General features: G+C 50.8%; 1 protein-coding gene across 1 annotated transcript in view; it reads right to left on the bottom strand.

Moving 5' to 3' along the window:
• The window catches only part of TMA16 (translation machinery associated 16 homolog), a 248,383-nt gene that overhangs the window by 193,124 nt on the left and 37,999 nt on the right, over positions 1 to 17,260 (bottom strand). The window contains exon 3 of the mRNA XM_085641779.1: positions 15,140 to 15,177. Coding sequence (XP_085497905.1) covers positions 15,140 to 15,177 — 38 coding nt within the window. The remainder of the gene's footprint in view (positions 1 to 15,139; positions 15,178 to 17,260) is intronic.

The raw sequence follows: 17,260 nt of genomic DNA, 5'->3' as shown, positions 1-17,260 counted from the left end.
CTAAGAAAGAAAGGTTCAGGGTGCCCCTAAATACTAAATTTAGGGGTGTTACAGGTAGGTAAAGGGCAGGGACCACTGGGTCCCTGCCCTGGGGTGGGTACACCCCCTATCCTGCTACTCTCCTGTGGCAGGGGGGCAGTGGCCTAGTCCAGTTTGGGCAGGGCTCCCCATCATCAAGATGGCGAGAGCCCAGGGACGTGCTTCACCTCGCCTCCCCCACCTGAGGGGTGGGGTTGACAGAGGCTGGCACACCCCCTGTCCTTCCTTGGGGTTTCCGGCCAGTCTTCCCGCCAGAGAGGGGGTTGAGAACCGGTAGGGGCCAGTTGCTGGGTACAGCAAGTGGCCTGGAGAAGCTCACAAAGGCGGAATGCCTTTGAAGCTTCCCCTGCCCATCCTGGGGGAGGAGACTTCGCACCTCACCCAGGATGTGCATTGTTGCAGGCCCAGGTGAGCAGATGGCTCTCTACCCAGGGGTCCAGCAACATGTCTGCTGTGTGGCAGCCTAGGCAGCCCCTCAGACAAGACGTGGATTGTAGGTTAGGTTCAGGTTCAGGTTCAGGTTAGGTTCAGGGGGCATCTCTAAGATGCCCTCTGTCGTGCATCTTACAGTAAATCCCACACTGGCATCAGTGTGGGTTTACTGGGTGACCGCTCAGCCTTCCACAGGGCTTGGTCGCCCCACTCACTGCTGCCGCTCCTGCCTTGCCTTTTGCCGCCTCCTGCCTGCAGATTCCCCCGTCCTTCGCTCGCTGCCCGCTGCTTCTTTCCTGCCGCTGCCTCCCTGCGGCCCCGCCCCCCTGTGATTCCATTCGCTGCCCCGCTCCCGCCACCCAGCTGCTCCTCCCTCCCGGCTCCTTACTTATGACGCCCCCAGAGCGACGGCGCAGCGGACGCGCGCAGCAGGAGCGCCGATTGTGCGCCTAAGGTAAGCCCATCTGCGCCCGTCCGCGCCTGGACCGCGCCACGCGCCAGACCCCCTGGTTCTCATCGCCGCCAGCACACCCGACTCACCTACGACACTACAACCCTCCTCGCACTCAACGCCGGACAATACAACGCCTGCCACCACGCCACCCCGAGACGCACCCACGGACCCTTCTCCTGCCACGCCTGCCGATTCTCCTGCCTCCGTCCCTGCACCGCACCAGCCAAACCAAGCCCCAGCAACACCCATCTGAAGTGCATCCTGCTCAACACCCGCTCCATCCACCGACACGCCGTCGAACTCTGGAACCTCCTCGACTCAACATCACCAGACATTGCCTTCCTGACGGAAACCTGGACGAACGCCTCCTCAGCGCCCGACATCGCCATAGCCATCCCGGACGGCTACAAGATCACCAGGAAGGACCGCATCAACCAGACGGGAGGAGGCATCGCCATCGCCCACAAGAACACCATCCGCATCACGACCAACTCAGATGACACCCTCACCTCCGCCGAACACCTCCACTTCCAGATACACACCGGCCCCAAGACCACTCTCAGAGGCACCCTCGTCTACAGACCACCGGGACCACGCACACAATTCAGCGAAGCCATCACTGATTTCGTCAGCCCACACGCCATCAACTCCACCGACTACATCCTCCTGGGGGATCTCAACTTCCACCTGGAGAACAACAAGGACTGCAACACCGTCGCCCTGCTGGACAACCTTGCCAACCTCGGAATCAAGCAACTGGTAACCACCCCCACCCACTACGCCGGCCACACGCTTGACCCAGTCTTCTCATCCAGCAAGCACGTCGCCTTCAGCCACTCCACCAAACTCCAGTGGACCGACCACAGCTGCGTCCACTTCAGCTTCAGAAAAACGACGACCCACCACCACCCGCAACAACCCCCTCGTAGGAACTGGAACAAGACCACAATCGACCAGCTCACCACCTTCCTCAGCAAGAATCCCCCCACCAGCTCAATGGACCCCAACGAAGCCGCCAACAACCTCACTCAATGGATCATCAACTGCGCAGACGCCCTTGCACCACTGAAGAACCCCCCCAGCAGACGCGGCAGCAAGAAAACCTCCTGGTTCACCGACAAGCTCATCACCTCCAGGGAGAACTGCCGCTCCCTGGAGAATACCTGGCGCACCAAGCAGACCACAGACAACATGACTGCCCTCAAACACGCCACCCGCAAGCACCACCAACTGATCCGCGCCACAAAGAAGACAGCCTTCAAGGAACGACTGGACAACAACACCCACAACAGCAAAGAACTCTTCACCATCGTCAAAGAGCTCTCCAACCCCGACGCCGGAAACAACGACATTACTCCCTCGTCAGACCTCTGCGACTCTCTCGCACCCTTCTTCCACAACAAGATAGCCGGCATACACAACAGCTTCGGCCCTCCAACCACGAACCCCACCACCGAACCGACGCCCCCCACTGCCACCCTCCGCACCTAGACCCCGGTCAGCACCGAAGACACAACTCGCACGATGAACACCATCCACTCCGGATCGCCCACGGACCCCTGTCCACACCACATCTTCAACTCGGCCGACCACATCATCGCACCCCACCTCCGCGACATCATCAACGCTTCCTTCAACACCGCCACCTTCCCGGATTGCTGGAAACACGCCGAGATCAGCGCCCTGCTGAAGAAACCTACAGCAGACCCCACCGACCTCAAGAACTTCCGCCCCAAAGTCATCGAGAAGACCATCAACAGACAGCTAGCCGCCTTCCTTGAGACCAACTGTTCCCTCGACCACACGCAGTCCGGCTTCCGAGCCAACCACAGCACGGAGACCGCCCTCATCGCAGCCACAGACGACATCAGATCCCTACTGGACAACGGGGAAACAGCGGCCCTCATCCTCCTGGACCTCTCCGCAGCATTCGACACCGTCTGCCACCGCACCCTGGTACAACGCCTGAACAACACCGGAATCCAGGGGAAGGCCCTAGAGTGGATCACCTCATTCCTCGCTGGAAGAAGCCAGAGAGTCCGCCTCCCCCCGTTCCGGTCAACGGCCACTGAAGTCTCTGCGGCGTCCCCCAGGGGTCATCGCTCAGCCCCACCCTCTTCAATGTCTACATGAGCCCCCTCGCAGCCATCGCACGTCAACACAACCTCAAGATCATCACCTACGCCGACGACACCCAGCTGATCCTCTCCCTCACAAACGACCCGGACACCGCCAGAGCCAGCCTACACGAAGGGATGAAAGAAGTCTCCGAATGGATGAAGAACAGCCGCCTGAAACTGAACTCAGACAAGACGGAGGTTCTCATCCTGGGGCCATTACCCTCCCCCTGGGACGACTCCTGGTGGCCCCCTGCCCTGGGCGCCACCCCCAAGCCTACGAACCACGCACGCAACCTGGGCTTCATCCTGGACTCCTCCCTCTCAATGTCCAGACAAGTCAACGCCGTCTCTTCTTCGTGCTTCAACACCCTGCGCATGCTTCGAAAGATCTTCCGTTGGATCCCCACCGAGACCAGGAAGACGGTCACCCAGGCCCTCGTCACCAGCCGGCTGGACTACGGGAACACCCTCTACGCCGGCACCACCACCAATCTCCAGAAGAAACTCCAACGGATCCAGAATGCCCCCGCTCAACTCGTCCTGGACATCCCCCGTCACAGCCACATCTCCGGACATCTGAGAGACCTCCACTGGCTCCCCCTCAACAAAAGGATCACGTTCAGACTCCTCACCCACGCACACAAGGCCCTCCACGACCTGGGCCCCAAGTACCTCAACAACCGCCTGACCTTCCACCAGCCCACCTGCCAGCTCCGCTCCGCTAGCCTCGCTCTCGCCACCGTCCCATGCATCCACAGAGCCACCGCCGGAGGAAGATCCTTCTCCTACCTGGCGGCCAAGACATGGAACTCCCTCCCCATCCACCTCCGGACAACCCAGGACCATCTCGCCTTCAGGAAGCAACTCAAGACCTGGCTGTTCGAGCAGTAACATTCCCCCCCAGCGCCTTGAGACCCTCCGGGTGAGTAGTGCGCTATACAAATGCCGTTGATTGGATTGATTGATTGACTGTGCTGAGAAGTTTGATACCAAACTTCTCAGTCTTCAGTGTAGCCATCATGGTGCTGTGGAGTTTGTGTTGACTACCTCCCAGCACCATATACTCTTAATGGCAGCAATGCACTTACAGTGCCCAGGAATGGACCTGGGTACTGTAGGAGCACAGGGCTCATGCCATGTCGACTCTTTGTTTTGTTCTGCAAAGGCAGTGTGTGTGTGTCAGGGTACAGGGCCTCTAAGGGTGGCACAATATGTGCTGCTGCCCTTCGGGGCCTTCTCTGGTCACAAGGCCCTGGGCGCCTAGGGTACCATTTACCAGGGGCTGACATGTGACCAGAGATGCCAATTGGGTTTTGGCTGTTAGGCAGTTTTTAGGGAAGGAACACAGGCCCTGGGCACCTGATGGGCAGGAGCCCAGGGCACAACAAGGAAAAGTGCATCAGTTATCAGGCAAAAAGAGTGGGGGGGTTACTGCAATAGAAACCCACTTCCTTACACAGGGTAGTAAGCGCTATATAAATGCAATTTACAATTGCAGTTGTACCTACATTTTCTATTTTGGGTGTGAACCATACGAGTCATCCCCTTTGTGTTACCACAGAGATAAAATCAAAATGGCTTATTTTTCATAACCCATGCCCTCAAAGGTAGGGATAAACATGTTCAGTGAATTCCTGTTCTTTCACCACTATTGTTGTTGGTGTCTGGTGCCTGTCTACCGACTCTTGCACTCAAACATTTCGCTCCAAACCAAAAACAAACAAAAAAATCTTTCACTTTGTGTAACACAGGCGATGCTTACGGATACTATATCTCTTTTTGGTGCTGCCTGGTGGCAGTGAGAAAGTATTTCAAATCTTTGAAATTCCGTCAAAATTATGGGATATTTTACAAAGTAAGGATTTTATGACAAGAAGTTTATTGAAATGAAGTAAGTGCTTCTAATGCATCTGTGTACTTGTCAAATGTCTAGTTTGAACAGAATTGTTTAATATTTTTAAATCAGCACGATTCCTTTTGGTAAAAAAATGTTTTAGTGCTAAATGGATCAGTTTTACAGCTCAGTACAGATGACTGGTGTTACGATTCAGAGACAAACGGGACCTGGTAAAGATAAAGGAATTACTGAAGGGCCAAACTAGTTACACAAATTGCATGCCATAAATTACCACAATCCTTGGACAGAAAGGTTTTGTAACACAAGGGGCATTGCTCAAAAAGACCCATTTTCTGTTTATAATCAAGAAATACATAAATTGGACACCTACTGGCGCTTGCCAGTAGGGAGTTATAGTTAGGATCAAAGTTTCCATAGGAAAAGCGTTTTTGCTGCTTGACAATACTTCATGACATTTTCAAAAATGTCCCATTTTTGGTTCAGCTGGTGTTCCGGGATGACCCATCAAGCGCACGGGGGGAGTCCCAAAACGAGTTTCTTTTTTGAACATGACTACAGCCCGAACTGCTAAACGGAATTACACCAAATTTGGCAGAAATCTAGATGTTGGTCAAGAAAGCGTGCATTTTGTGATTTGGAGTAAATCCGTTCAGTAGTTTCAGAAATATTCAAGTAAAAAAAATATAGATATCTGTGACGCGAGTCCTTGCAATAAACTTGCGGATTCTACTAAAATTCGATTAGCTGCCAACACTTTAACCAGGAAGTGTTGGCAGCCATCTTGGGACTCGGCAGCTGAGAAAAAAAGTTAAAAATAAAGAAAATGGGGCAAGGTAGGAATACCTTGACCCCCAGATATGGTGGGGGGGTCCCACAGGGTACACGCCGGGTGTTAAGTGTTTTTTAGATTTAATTTTGCCACAAATTTGCAGATGGACCTACGAATCTGCAGCAAAATGAAAAAAACCAAGACGTGCACATCTGTTTTTATGAAGCCCCTGGGTGGGCCAAATCTCGGGAAAGTGTTTATTATGTGGGGGTGCCCACTGCACCCCAGGGACTGCCCTCCTCCCCGGAGCAAACAAAATAAATAATGCGGAGGGCCTGTACGACCCCCCGCAATACCGGGGACTGGCACCTTTCCTGGGCAACCATCGTGTCCTGGAGACCACCACCTCCCCACGGCCAATGTTTTAATGAAGGGGGCATGCTAGGCCCCCGTTGCAGACCAGTGGCCACCACCTCCTTAGGGCTAAATGTAATCTTTAACGCAGGGGCTCTGGACCCTCTGCAGCCCCAGGACTGCCACCTCCCCGGGGCTAAACATGAAATTAATGCAGGGGACCGCCACCTCCTGAAGTGAAACATGAAGCGAGGGCCCTCGAGGCACCCATGCAGCAGCAGGAACCGCCACCTCCCCAGGACAAATGTAAATAATTAAAGCGGGGGAGCCGCGCAGCCCTAGGGTCCACCAACTCCCCGGGCTGTGTCCTGCCCAGGGAGGTGGTTCACCCCCCCCCCCCCCTCCTGGAGCCATACATGGCCGTGGGGACCGCTAACCACCAAGGCTGGCTCCTGGTATGTCCCGGGGTGCCCAGCCCTGTGACATAGCCGTTTGCTATGGCTTGGAAGGTCTTTACCCCTCCCACCAAGCCATAGCAAATGCTGCTCCGCTTTTAGCATGCAAGAGCATAGAAAATTGTTTTTGGACAGAGGGAACTGCATGTTCAGCAGCTCCCTCTGTCTAAAACCAATGACGGCTCCCACAGGACACGGGGAGCTGGCAGGGCGCGTGGGGACTTCAACTCTACAATGTGGGTGGGACCAGGGCACCCACAATGGAGGCTTAACCCTAGGGATGGGGTCCCGGGGCCGAAATCAGTCCGGGAGGGGGGCGGCAGGCGTCCCCCCTCCCAATATTTATTTATTTTAAAGAAAATACCAGTCTGGGGGTGTTAGAGGTCCCCAGGGCCGAAATCAGCCCAGGAGGGGGACCGTGCGGCCTCCCCATTGCATTTTGTTTTAATTTCAAGAGAAATGCCAGGCCCCGGCGATGGATTTCCCGGGGTCGAAATCTGCCCAAGGAGGGACACCGCAGCCCCCCTAACCAATTCAAAGTAGGCCTAGCCCCAGAGGATGGGGTCCCTGGGGCCAAACTTGGCCCAGGGAAGGGGGGTCACGCATCCCCCCGAATACATTAAAAAGTTAAAGAAAAAGAGTGGCAAGTAGCCTGAGGCCCCGCTACCTTCTTCACCACTCCGCAAACTTGTCTCCTGGCACACTGTTGGTTGGGGAATGAAGTCCCCCAACAAGACCTAATGTTACCTTCAGTAAGTTCAACACAGTGGGATTGCTGAAAGGTCTTCGGAGGCACACGCCCCCTTTCTCCACTCCTCCTCCTGCCGCACTATTTGTTAGGGAATGAAGCCCCCTTCCCTCCTGGGGGTCCTTGGGGGGGCCCGTACCTCCTCCTGTAACCTCCAACAAGTCCCACAGAGCAGGATTGCTGAGAGCCCACCATTCTGTAAACGTGCCTTCTGGCACACTTCCAGTTGAGGGATGAAGTCCTATTGAATGCTGAGAGTCCTTGGGGTCCAACAAGCCCTCTTGCAAACCCGACAACCAGTTAAAAAAAACATAGAAATTCATCGGAAAAAACAAAGGTGACAGAGACGTTATAGTTGGAATTAGTATTTTAAAAATCTTAGAAATTCACTGAAAAAAACAACGTTTACAGGGAAGGTATAGTATGCTCCGGTTTCCCCTCGTACTAAACCAGTGAAATTCAGCAGGTACGCGCCCCCCGCAATGCACTTTTATGACCTCACATATTACATCACTCATGACATAGTCAGTGACATCACTGATGACATCTCAAATGACATCACTGATGACATTGTCCACAGGATCACTGACGCATCCACTCATACCCACACAGAACCTGTCATACACCCACTCCCATTCACAAAACCATACAAGTACTTACACACCCACTCACTAATTCATAGAACTACACACACATCGTCTCAATGACCCATACAGCCACTCATACACACACACTAATACAGCCACTGACATATCCACTCATACACCCATAATGTCACTCAGTCAGCCACCCATATAGCTACACACACCTAGTCACTCACCCTTACAATCACAAAGTCACTTACTCACACATACAGATACACTCAATCATACAGATACTAGTATGTACTCACTCACCTATACAGTTACTGACACAAACACACACTTCACCATACATCCACTCTCACATTCACTCACCCATACAGCCAGTCATATACCCCACCACTCACCTATACTGCCATTCACATATCCATACCACTGACATCCACTCACTCAACCACACACTCACTTACCCATACAGCTCCTCACACACACACTCACTAACCCATACAGCCACTGACTCACCCCTCACTCATCCATACAGGCAGTCACACACCCACGCACTTATCCATACAGGCAGTCAAACACACCCTCACCCACCCACACAGGCAGTCTCACACACACCCTCACCCACTCAAGAGAACCAGGCAGGTACTCAGACAACCGATCCCTTGCCTATACAGCCAGGCATGTACCACTCACACACCCAGACACCAACTGACAGACAGATACAGCTATTCACACAACCAGCCACTCACCCATACATTCATTAAGACACCTAATCACTTATTAATACAGTCAGTCAGTCAGTCACGCACCCACTGAATTATCCATACAGGCAGTCATACACCCACCGATTCACCAATATACCTTGGTGTGTGTAATATATACATACACACACACACACACTCAAACATTTTAAAAACAGCCACTGGATAATGTCATCAGTGATGTAATTTCAGATGTCAGTGATGTCACTCACCACGTCATGAGTAATGTAATGTGTGAGGTCACTCACCACATCATGAGTAATGAAATGTGTGAGGTCATAAGCAGTGCATTGCAGGGGTGTGAGTTATAGTTAGCTCTGCTAACTATAGCTGCATTAGTTCACTGGTTTTGTACAAGTAAAACCTGAACCTAACTAGAACAACCCTGTAACCTTTGTACCTTTTCAGTGAATATTCACAGTGAATATACACAGTATAAGTACAGCAAAGTGGCAGTCTCAAGACAAAGGTAAATAAAAAGCTTCACAATTTTGATATGGAAATTCGCTGTGGAGGAATTAAAAATCATATGGTTTACAAATACTACTAGTTTACAAGAGCGGTTTATATTCATACCACTCTTTTTAGTACAGTCACAAGACTGTCATGCAAACCCTGCCATCTTCAGGACAGTCCGAGAAATCAATAATTTTTTTAACTGCCTATAGATGCATTTTAATGGGACCGAAATTTGGAGCTGCACACTCAACCAACTAAATTCTATGTCAGGACCGGAGGCTCTGATTATGCTTTTCCTTCCATGCTTTATTCCATAACACAAATTACAGCAGCCAGAAAAGCACTTAAGTATGTTTTTTGTGTATGAACACAATCCAAAAAGCATGAAGAAAAAACCATGGAGTCCACCGACAACTTCCAGCGATCCAAGGTGGGATGTGTTATCTTAGTCCTTTAACAGTGTCTGTGTTGTATAGAAAGGGCGTCCATCTTATGTAATCCCCCTCTTTTTTCACTGCTTCGCAGCCAGTTAAGTCTATTTTGCTATATCTCTTATGGTGAAGGTTTGCCGGAGTTTCCTTTAAGATTCCGGGTAAAGCTGAGAATTGCTCTCAAATGCAGAGGGGAACGCGTATGTGTTTTATTGCTGGTTTTGAGTTTCAGATTACTGTCACGGCCGCGGGAGCGTTTCCTTGCTCCTTACGCGGCCGGCCCACTTGCGGCGGTGCTTGTTGCCCGCCAGGGGGAGCTCTCGCATCTCGCTGCTTCGGCGGCGCAGTTCTTCAATCGAGGAGACGCGCTGCGTGAGCAGCATCGCTGGAGCCTGTCCCCCTGCTGCCACACCACGATCGCCCTTTGGGGTCTGTATTGCCTCACAAAAAGTATTTCACTACGCCCGCTGGGGTCCGTATTGCGGGGGTTTCTCCTCCGCGGAATCGCCTGTGGGCAAGTATTGCACACATACTTTGCTGATTTTGCTTGAGCGCACCAAGTGGCGGATCAGCCTGGTCAGTCTCTGAAGACCTGCACGCTCGGGGTGAGTGCAGCCCCCGGCGGCTTTGTCTACGCCAAAGTCCTTAGCAGTCCAGAGGTCTGCCCATATATAACCCAGGCGCAGCCTGCCTTAATATTGTAGGGAACCGTGCATTCCTGGGCTTGTGGAGAGTCCATCTCCCCCGATTAGTTTCCTCGAGTTTATTCCCCCCCCCAGAGTCAGGATGGAGGGTAATTATTATGAGGAGGAGGAGGAGGAGGAGGAGGAGGCTACACAATACCTCCCGCTAGATGATAATTTCTTTGAGGCGGTTGACAGTTCCATCTTCAAGTGTGTCAATGAGGTGATGGCCCCCATAGAGGAACGCCTTTCCAACCGTATTGTGGCTGAATGCGCAAAGTTGGCGCAGGCTCACCTCGGAACACTTACCCCCACTCTACCCCAGTTACCAGACAGGCGTCCCCCACCGCCCAAGAAGGTATGTGGAGAGGGTGGCTCGAAGGGGGTGCAGAGGGTAGACCAGGATGCCTTCGAGCGCTTGAAGAGTGCCTTCCTGGCCATGAATGTCCCACCTCCCCCTGTGCCGCTTCCACCGCCGGAGCCTTCAGTTTCCACAGCACCGGGTTCCCCATCTAATGGTGGAGGTTCTCCAATGGATACTGATGATGATGAGGGGTCTTTGCGTTCTTGGGGCCCGGCCAGTTCTTCGGCCACGTTATGACACAGGTATGCTGGATCCGGATGAGATCAACCATCCGCGTTCCGCAGCCTGGGCACCTGGGGATAAGGTGGCCAAGTTCGTGGCGGGACGCCTCCGCAAGCCACTTGAGAAGGAAGCAAGAGGGTGTCTCAGGGCAGAGTGTCCACGTCCCACGTTAGAGGGAAAGGTAGCCCGCACCCCGGAGCTAGATTCGAAAATGGCTACGTTCCTGGCCAAATATATGAAGGATCCCCGCAAGGGAATTGATCGATCCTGGCGTTCCTGTCAGGATAAACTCCTGGATGCCATAGGCCCTATGCCGAAAATACTGGATATGGCGGAGGAGGCAAAAGTGACAGGTTCCACCATATCTCCCGACGTCCTGTCGAATTGGGCGCAGAGGGCTATCATTTTTATGGGAAACGCTAACTGCGACCTGTCAACAGAACGCCGGCATTCTCTGCTAGTAAAGCTTGACCCAAAGTTGGGCGACTTGGCCTATTCTGGGGCAGGCGCTGTGGCTCAAGTAGGCCTGTTCGGAGACCCCTTCGTAAAAGAATTAAGTAAATTCGTGGCCACTTTCACGTCTTTGGACAAGGCCCAGTCCAACATCAAAAGGGTCTTCCAGTCTCGTTTCTCCCAAGGGGCCGGTCGCGGTAGGGGCCGCGCGACCGGCCGTGGCGGTCAGCAGAATGGCAACAAGGGACAAGGCTCTGGGCGAGGGCAGTACAACTCCTCAGCCAACTACACCAACTTTTACCCCACCAGGGGACAACGCTTCTGAGGACGCGGCAGCTTTAAGAACCAATCAGGCGGTAAGTGTCATGCCTGCAGACCAAGTGCATATTGGGGGTCGCCTAGCAGCCTTCCAGGAGGCGTGGGCGAAGCTTACGTCAGATGCCTGGGTCCTGAAGACCATCAGGGGGTTTCATATAGAGTTTTACGATCTGCCGCAGCAGGCAGAGCTTCCAAACCCCATTTCCTTTTCCCTAGCCGAAGCCCAGCTGATCGACGGAAGAGGTTTCCGCGCTGCTCAGGATAGGAGCCATCTGTCAATCAGCTCTGCATCCCAATGGCTTCCTCAGCAACATTTTTTTGGTGGACAAAACCGATGGGGGACGTTGGCCGGTAATCAACCTCAAAGAGTTCAACGGGTGGTTGGTCTACTGGCATTTCAAGATGGAAGGGATCCATCTTCTACGAGATGTGCTCCTTCCGCACGATTGGATGGTCAGTTTGGACCTCGAGGACGCCTATCTGGTGGTTCCTATCCACCCACCCCATCGACGTTTTCCCCAGTTTCTTTGGAAGGGCCAAGTTTACGAATTCACCGCCCTTCCATTCGGGCTTTCATCGACACCATGGTGCTTCACCCGGTGGTAGAGTTTTTGAGGAGTCAGGGTGTTCGGATGATTATGTACTTAGACGACATCCTTCTCATGGCTCAGTGTCCCCAGAAGTTGACAACTCAGTTGCACCAGACAGTGTCCCTCTTGGAGGGTCTGGGTTTTGTCATCAACAGGACGAAGTCGGTCCTTTCCCCGACACAGAGTCTGGTTTTTCTCTGGTTCGTCGTGGACTCTATCCATTCCTCCTGGAGTCTGCCTTCTCGCAAGATGGACAAGATCGGCACGTTGCAACGCATCAAAGCGCACCATCTCAGGAGAGGTCTATCGTACGATCAAACAGGTCCCCTATCGGAGGAAGCAAAAGAGGAGATGTCATGGTGGTTGACGCACATGGAGGCCTGGAATGGTCGGGCGATCTTCGGGTCAGCATCAGCCCTGGTCATAGAGTCGGACACCAGCAGGTACGGCTGGGGCGCTCGTTGCAGAGCATTCTCCACAGTCTAGTCGTTAGAGGAGCAGAAGTTGCATATCAGCTGCTTGGAGCTCCTGGCAGTTTCATACGCCATCCGCTGTTGGACCAGAGACCAAGCGAGTTTGTGTGTTTTGCTAAAGATGGACAACGTCTCGGCGGTCCGTTACGTCAACCGCCTGGGGGCACTCGTTCCCGGGCCTTAGCGGACCTCGCAAAGGAGTTTTTTTGAGTATTGCTTGACTCAACAAGTCTCGGTGACGGCGGAGTACCTCCCAGGCCAGGCAATCAAGTGGCGGATTGGCACTCCAGACATCTGAAAGATTCCACCCTGTGGAAGCTAGACGTTCCAGTCTTCAGGTGTTTGAACGTCCTCTGGGGTCCGTTCTCAGTGGACCTGTTTGCGTCCCGTCTCAACCATCAGCTCCCGCGTTTCTTCAGTTGGAAGACCGACCCCCTAGCGGAGGCCACGGACGCTTTCCTCCAGGACTGGAGCCTGGTGAGGGGTTATGCGTTCCCACCTTTCTCGATGGTGGTGAGGTCGGCATCCCGGATCCGGCACCTGGGGGCAGAGTTGGTGATGGTGACGCCGTGTTGGAGGTCTCAAGTTTGGTTTCCAGCTCTTCTGGAACTTTCTTGGGATTCTCCAATCCTACTCCCCCCGCTCCCTCATCTTCTTCTCAATCCGGACTGGGAGCAGCATCACCTCATCCTCCAAGGCTCTCTCCGCCTCATCGCATGGAGGCTTTCAGGAGACGTTGGTCGCTCCCAGGCCTTTCGGGATCAGCTAAACGCTATTGGTCCGCATGGACTACGTGGATGCGTTGGTGTCTTCGACGGGACTTGGATCCCGTGGTCGCAGGTGTCGTTCTCATTCTAAACTTTCTGGCAGAATTGGCCACAGACGGTTTAGCGTACCGATCTATTAATGCAATGCGTTCCGCGAAATCTGCAGCTCATTGCCCGGTAGACGGGCCCCGATTGGGGGAGCATCTGTTCGTCTGTCGGCTTCTGAGGGGTATTCGCCTGTCACTACCACCAGAGCCACAATATTCAGTTCTCTGGGACGTCAATTTGGTCTTGAACCTTTTCTTGTCTTGGCAACCTAATAAGTATCTTTCCTTGAAGGCGATTTCGGTCTTGGCGAGTTGGTCATGCTGTTATGTCTGGTTTCCTGTCGCAGGGTTTCTGACGTCCGAGCTTTGGACATTACTGCAAGGGTCTTCTAGGCAGATGGGGTTAATTTTACGGTGGGTCGCCGTACTAAGTCGGCATCAAGAACAATTTCATACCCAGCCTTTACGGATGTTCCCAAACTGTGTGTGGTGGATTGCCTTAAAACATGAGGACATAACTCTTGAATTTCGCCCTCCGGGCGAGCAGCAACTTCTTATTGCACTAAGAAAACCGCACAAAGCGGTCTCGTCTCCCACTATAACCAGGTGGGTGCGATGGGTCATGCAAGAGGCGGGTTTTGATACGAAACAGTTTGGAGCTCATTTGGCCAGGGGCGCGATGGCCTCGAAGGCTTTTTCTCCAGGAGCCCGGTTGGAGGACCTTATGCGTGCAGTGGATTGGTCTTCCGATTCCACCTTTGAAAGGTTTTACTTCAAACCGGTGGTGGAGGTAGCTCAGTTGGTGGTAAGTAAGCTTTGAACTAGCATAATCAGAGCCTCCGGTCCGGACATAGAATCGAAATTTGCCTAGCATAGTAACGGTAAGTTTCAATTCTATTAAGGAGGCGAGAATTATCCCACCCGGAGCACCTGCCTGGTGTGAACCCACCCGTACTTGAGTAAGTAATCTTTTTTCGATAAGCTTATGACTTGCTATGGTCGGATTTGGTTTTGCAGGCGTTCATAAATACATGTTAACAATGCAATTGGTCTTGTAGATTCTCACATGGTGTTTTCTTTTTAGGGAATGACGGTGCAAAACAGGACCAGTAATCGAATGGCGTACTCGCACGAAGAAAGAGGGGGGATTTCATAAGATGGACGCCCTTTCTATACAACACTGACACTGTGAAAGGACTAAGATAACACATCCCCCGTTGGATCATTGGGAGTTGTAGTTTGTGGACTCCATGGTTTTTAGGTCTCACCTGACCCAGTGCATGCGCTGGTCTGGCGAGACTTTTTGAGAGGGCTCCAAAAAGTGCTACCAGGCCAGCCTAGAGCTACAGTGCATGTGCGCGGGTGCGCGCGCTTGACTGTGATTACTTTGATGTTTGATCGCATCGTGATCACTTTCGCGGCCGCACAGCCGCTTGGCATAGCCAATAGGTCTCGCTTTTGGGACCTTATAAGTATTTAGTTATGTAACTGGTGCATGGCTAAACACTTATAAGGTCCCAAAGGCGAGACCTATTGGCTATGCCAATGCTGGTTTCTTCATGTTTTTATGGCTGCTGTAATTTGTGTTATGGAATAAAGCGTGGAGAGAAAAGCATAATACTCGCCTCCGTGTCCTTAATAGAATTGAAACTTACCGTTACTATGCTAGGCAAATTTCGATTCATATTGTGTACAATAGCCCCATAACCAATGCAAATTTTTAAAACAAACAGAATAATGGTACAATATTCTCACCTATTACACTAAGGCGCAGAGCTTTCTCATTCTTTTGCCTAAGTGGGAAAAGGACACAGATAATTAAACAAGATAAGAATTAGGAACATACAATGATTCTTAACCTTTTCACTTCTGTGGACCCAAATTAGTCATTAATGGAACCCAAGAACCCCTCTGAATTACTACTGGAACCCGGGGATACCCCCACCAAACTAAGTCTTTACTGGAAACTGGGGACCCCAGCTTAAATATTTTTGATAATTTGAACTGCAAAACAAAAAAAATGTAGAAACTATCATGCATCAAACTAATACTCAAATGATGAAATATTTTATTTAATTCAAAAACAAATATGGCAAAATTTAAAATATTAATGGGAAGGTTGGAGCTTTTCTAAAGACAGTTGAGGACACACATCATTCATACTATATTCTATTTGATGCAAGTGCACTGCTCCCAAAAATCAATCTGAGGATACAAACAAATTTTTATCCGCCAATTTCAAATTAGTTGAACTTTACAGAAAGCGTCAAAAATTTACATTTTACATTTTGCTTCTTTATTTATATACACTTTATTAATGTAACATTTCATTTTTCAAGCAGTCGTGGCATGCCTCAGTAGGCTTTGCGAACCCCCAGACCACAGGTTCAGAACAAGTGCTTTTCTAGATACATATTTTAGGGCTAATTAGCAGACAACAGATAGGTTACATAAAGGTTTCAGGGTGCAGTGGATGGATTCATAAACCTGCCCCCCCATGCAACTTTTACCCATCTGTACAAAACTTTCCCAAAGAAAAATCCAGCCACCTAGTTTACTTCATGAATAATATATATACCCACACCCACATAAAACCAGCGGCATATATATATATACACACACACACACACACATAAAAGCAGCGGCAATCGCCAATGGGTAGTTATAGTTAAGTCAGCATTTCTATAGGAAATGCCTTTTCTGATTTGGATAAAATGTTGGCGCAGGTTGACAAGTCTTCACAAAGCTTTCCCTTTCTTGGCAAGTTTGTGCATGGAAGGTTTCGGGTGATACGTCAAGTGGGGCAGAGAAAAAAGGGGGTACCAAAACGCAAAATCCCCATGCATTTACCATAGCTTTTTTAGACAGCGCTACCAAAAACACTGCTGAAAGGAATGACACCAAATTTGGCAGGAACTTAGATCTTGGTTCGGAAAGCGTGCTTTTTGCGATTTGGTGTAAATCTGTTCAGTAATTTTTGTGATATTAAGTTTTAAAAGTATTTGTACATCTGGACAATTGGGTTTGAGGGACTCACAGCTAATTTTAAAAATAGAGCGTTCTGATTGTCCCAGAGAGCTTTTTTCCCCCACTTGGGCCAGTTCGCTCCCATAGAAGTCAGTCTACCGAAGGAGCGATCACTCAGATTGACTGGCAGCCATTGCAGGACTTGGGTACCTACCTCTCTGCCCTGAACTTCAAAACTAACAATAACTGGTGACTTTCTGAGCTCAAAACGCTAATGTTGTCACTGACATATTCACCCAAGTATAACATAATTTTAATCTTTGTTTTTCTTCATGATCCGATTTGTCGCAAAAAACAAGTTCACAGACCTTCTCAATGCGAATGATAAATTTTATTTGCAGAGTCTACTCCCGATGCCTTTCGGAGAACCAACTCTCCTTGCTCCTTGCTCACTGGCCAGTTCACACTTGTGCACGGACCGCCTTAGCAAGGGGCCAAGCGTGTCGGTGAACAATGATGAGCGGGCGATTTAAATATACACATTTCATTAGTAACTAGTGAGCTACTGGTAGCTATAAGCAACTCCCCTGACTGCAACAGAGTCAACTAAATTATTAGCTTGGTTGAATTAAATCCAAAATTGAAAAGCATCTTTCTAGATGAAAATGTGTGTATTTTTAAACTTGTGAACTAATGCTTTAAGAGTAATGCATTTCCAAGATACATTTATAGCTGACATTTGAGTGATGAAAAGAACACAGGTTTGGAGAGACTCATCACGAATATTATTAACTTGGTGTTAAGGGCACTGCAGCTATGGTTGTTATGTATTACCCATGTAGAGACATTACACATTTCTGCTAGCATTTATTTGCCTGATGTAATGAAATGATCACTGCAGGTAATCTT

The sequence above is a fragment of the Triturus cristatus genome, chromosome 2_2, assembly GCF_964204655.1.
Source record: "Triturus cristatus chromosome 2_2, aTriCri1.1, whole genome shotgun sequence".
NCBI classification, from domain to species: Eukaryota; Metazoa; Chordata; class Amphibia; order Caudata; family Salamandridae; genus Triturus; species Triturus cristatus.
This window is presented reverse-complemented; position numbering and strand designations above follow the sequence as displayed.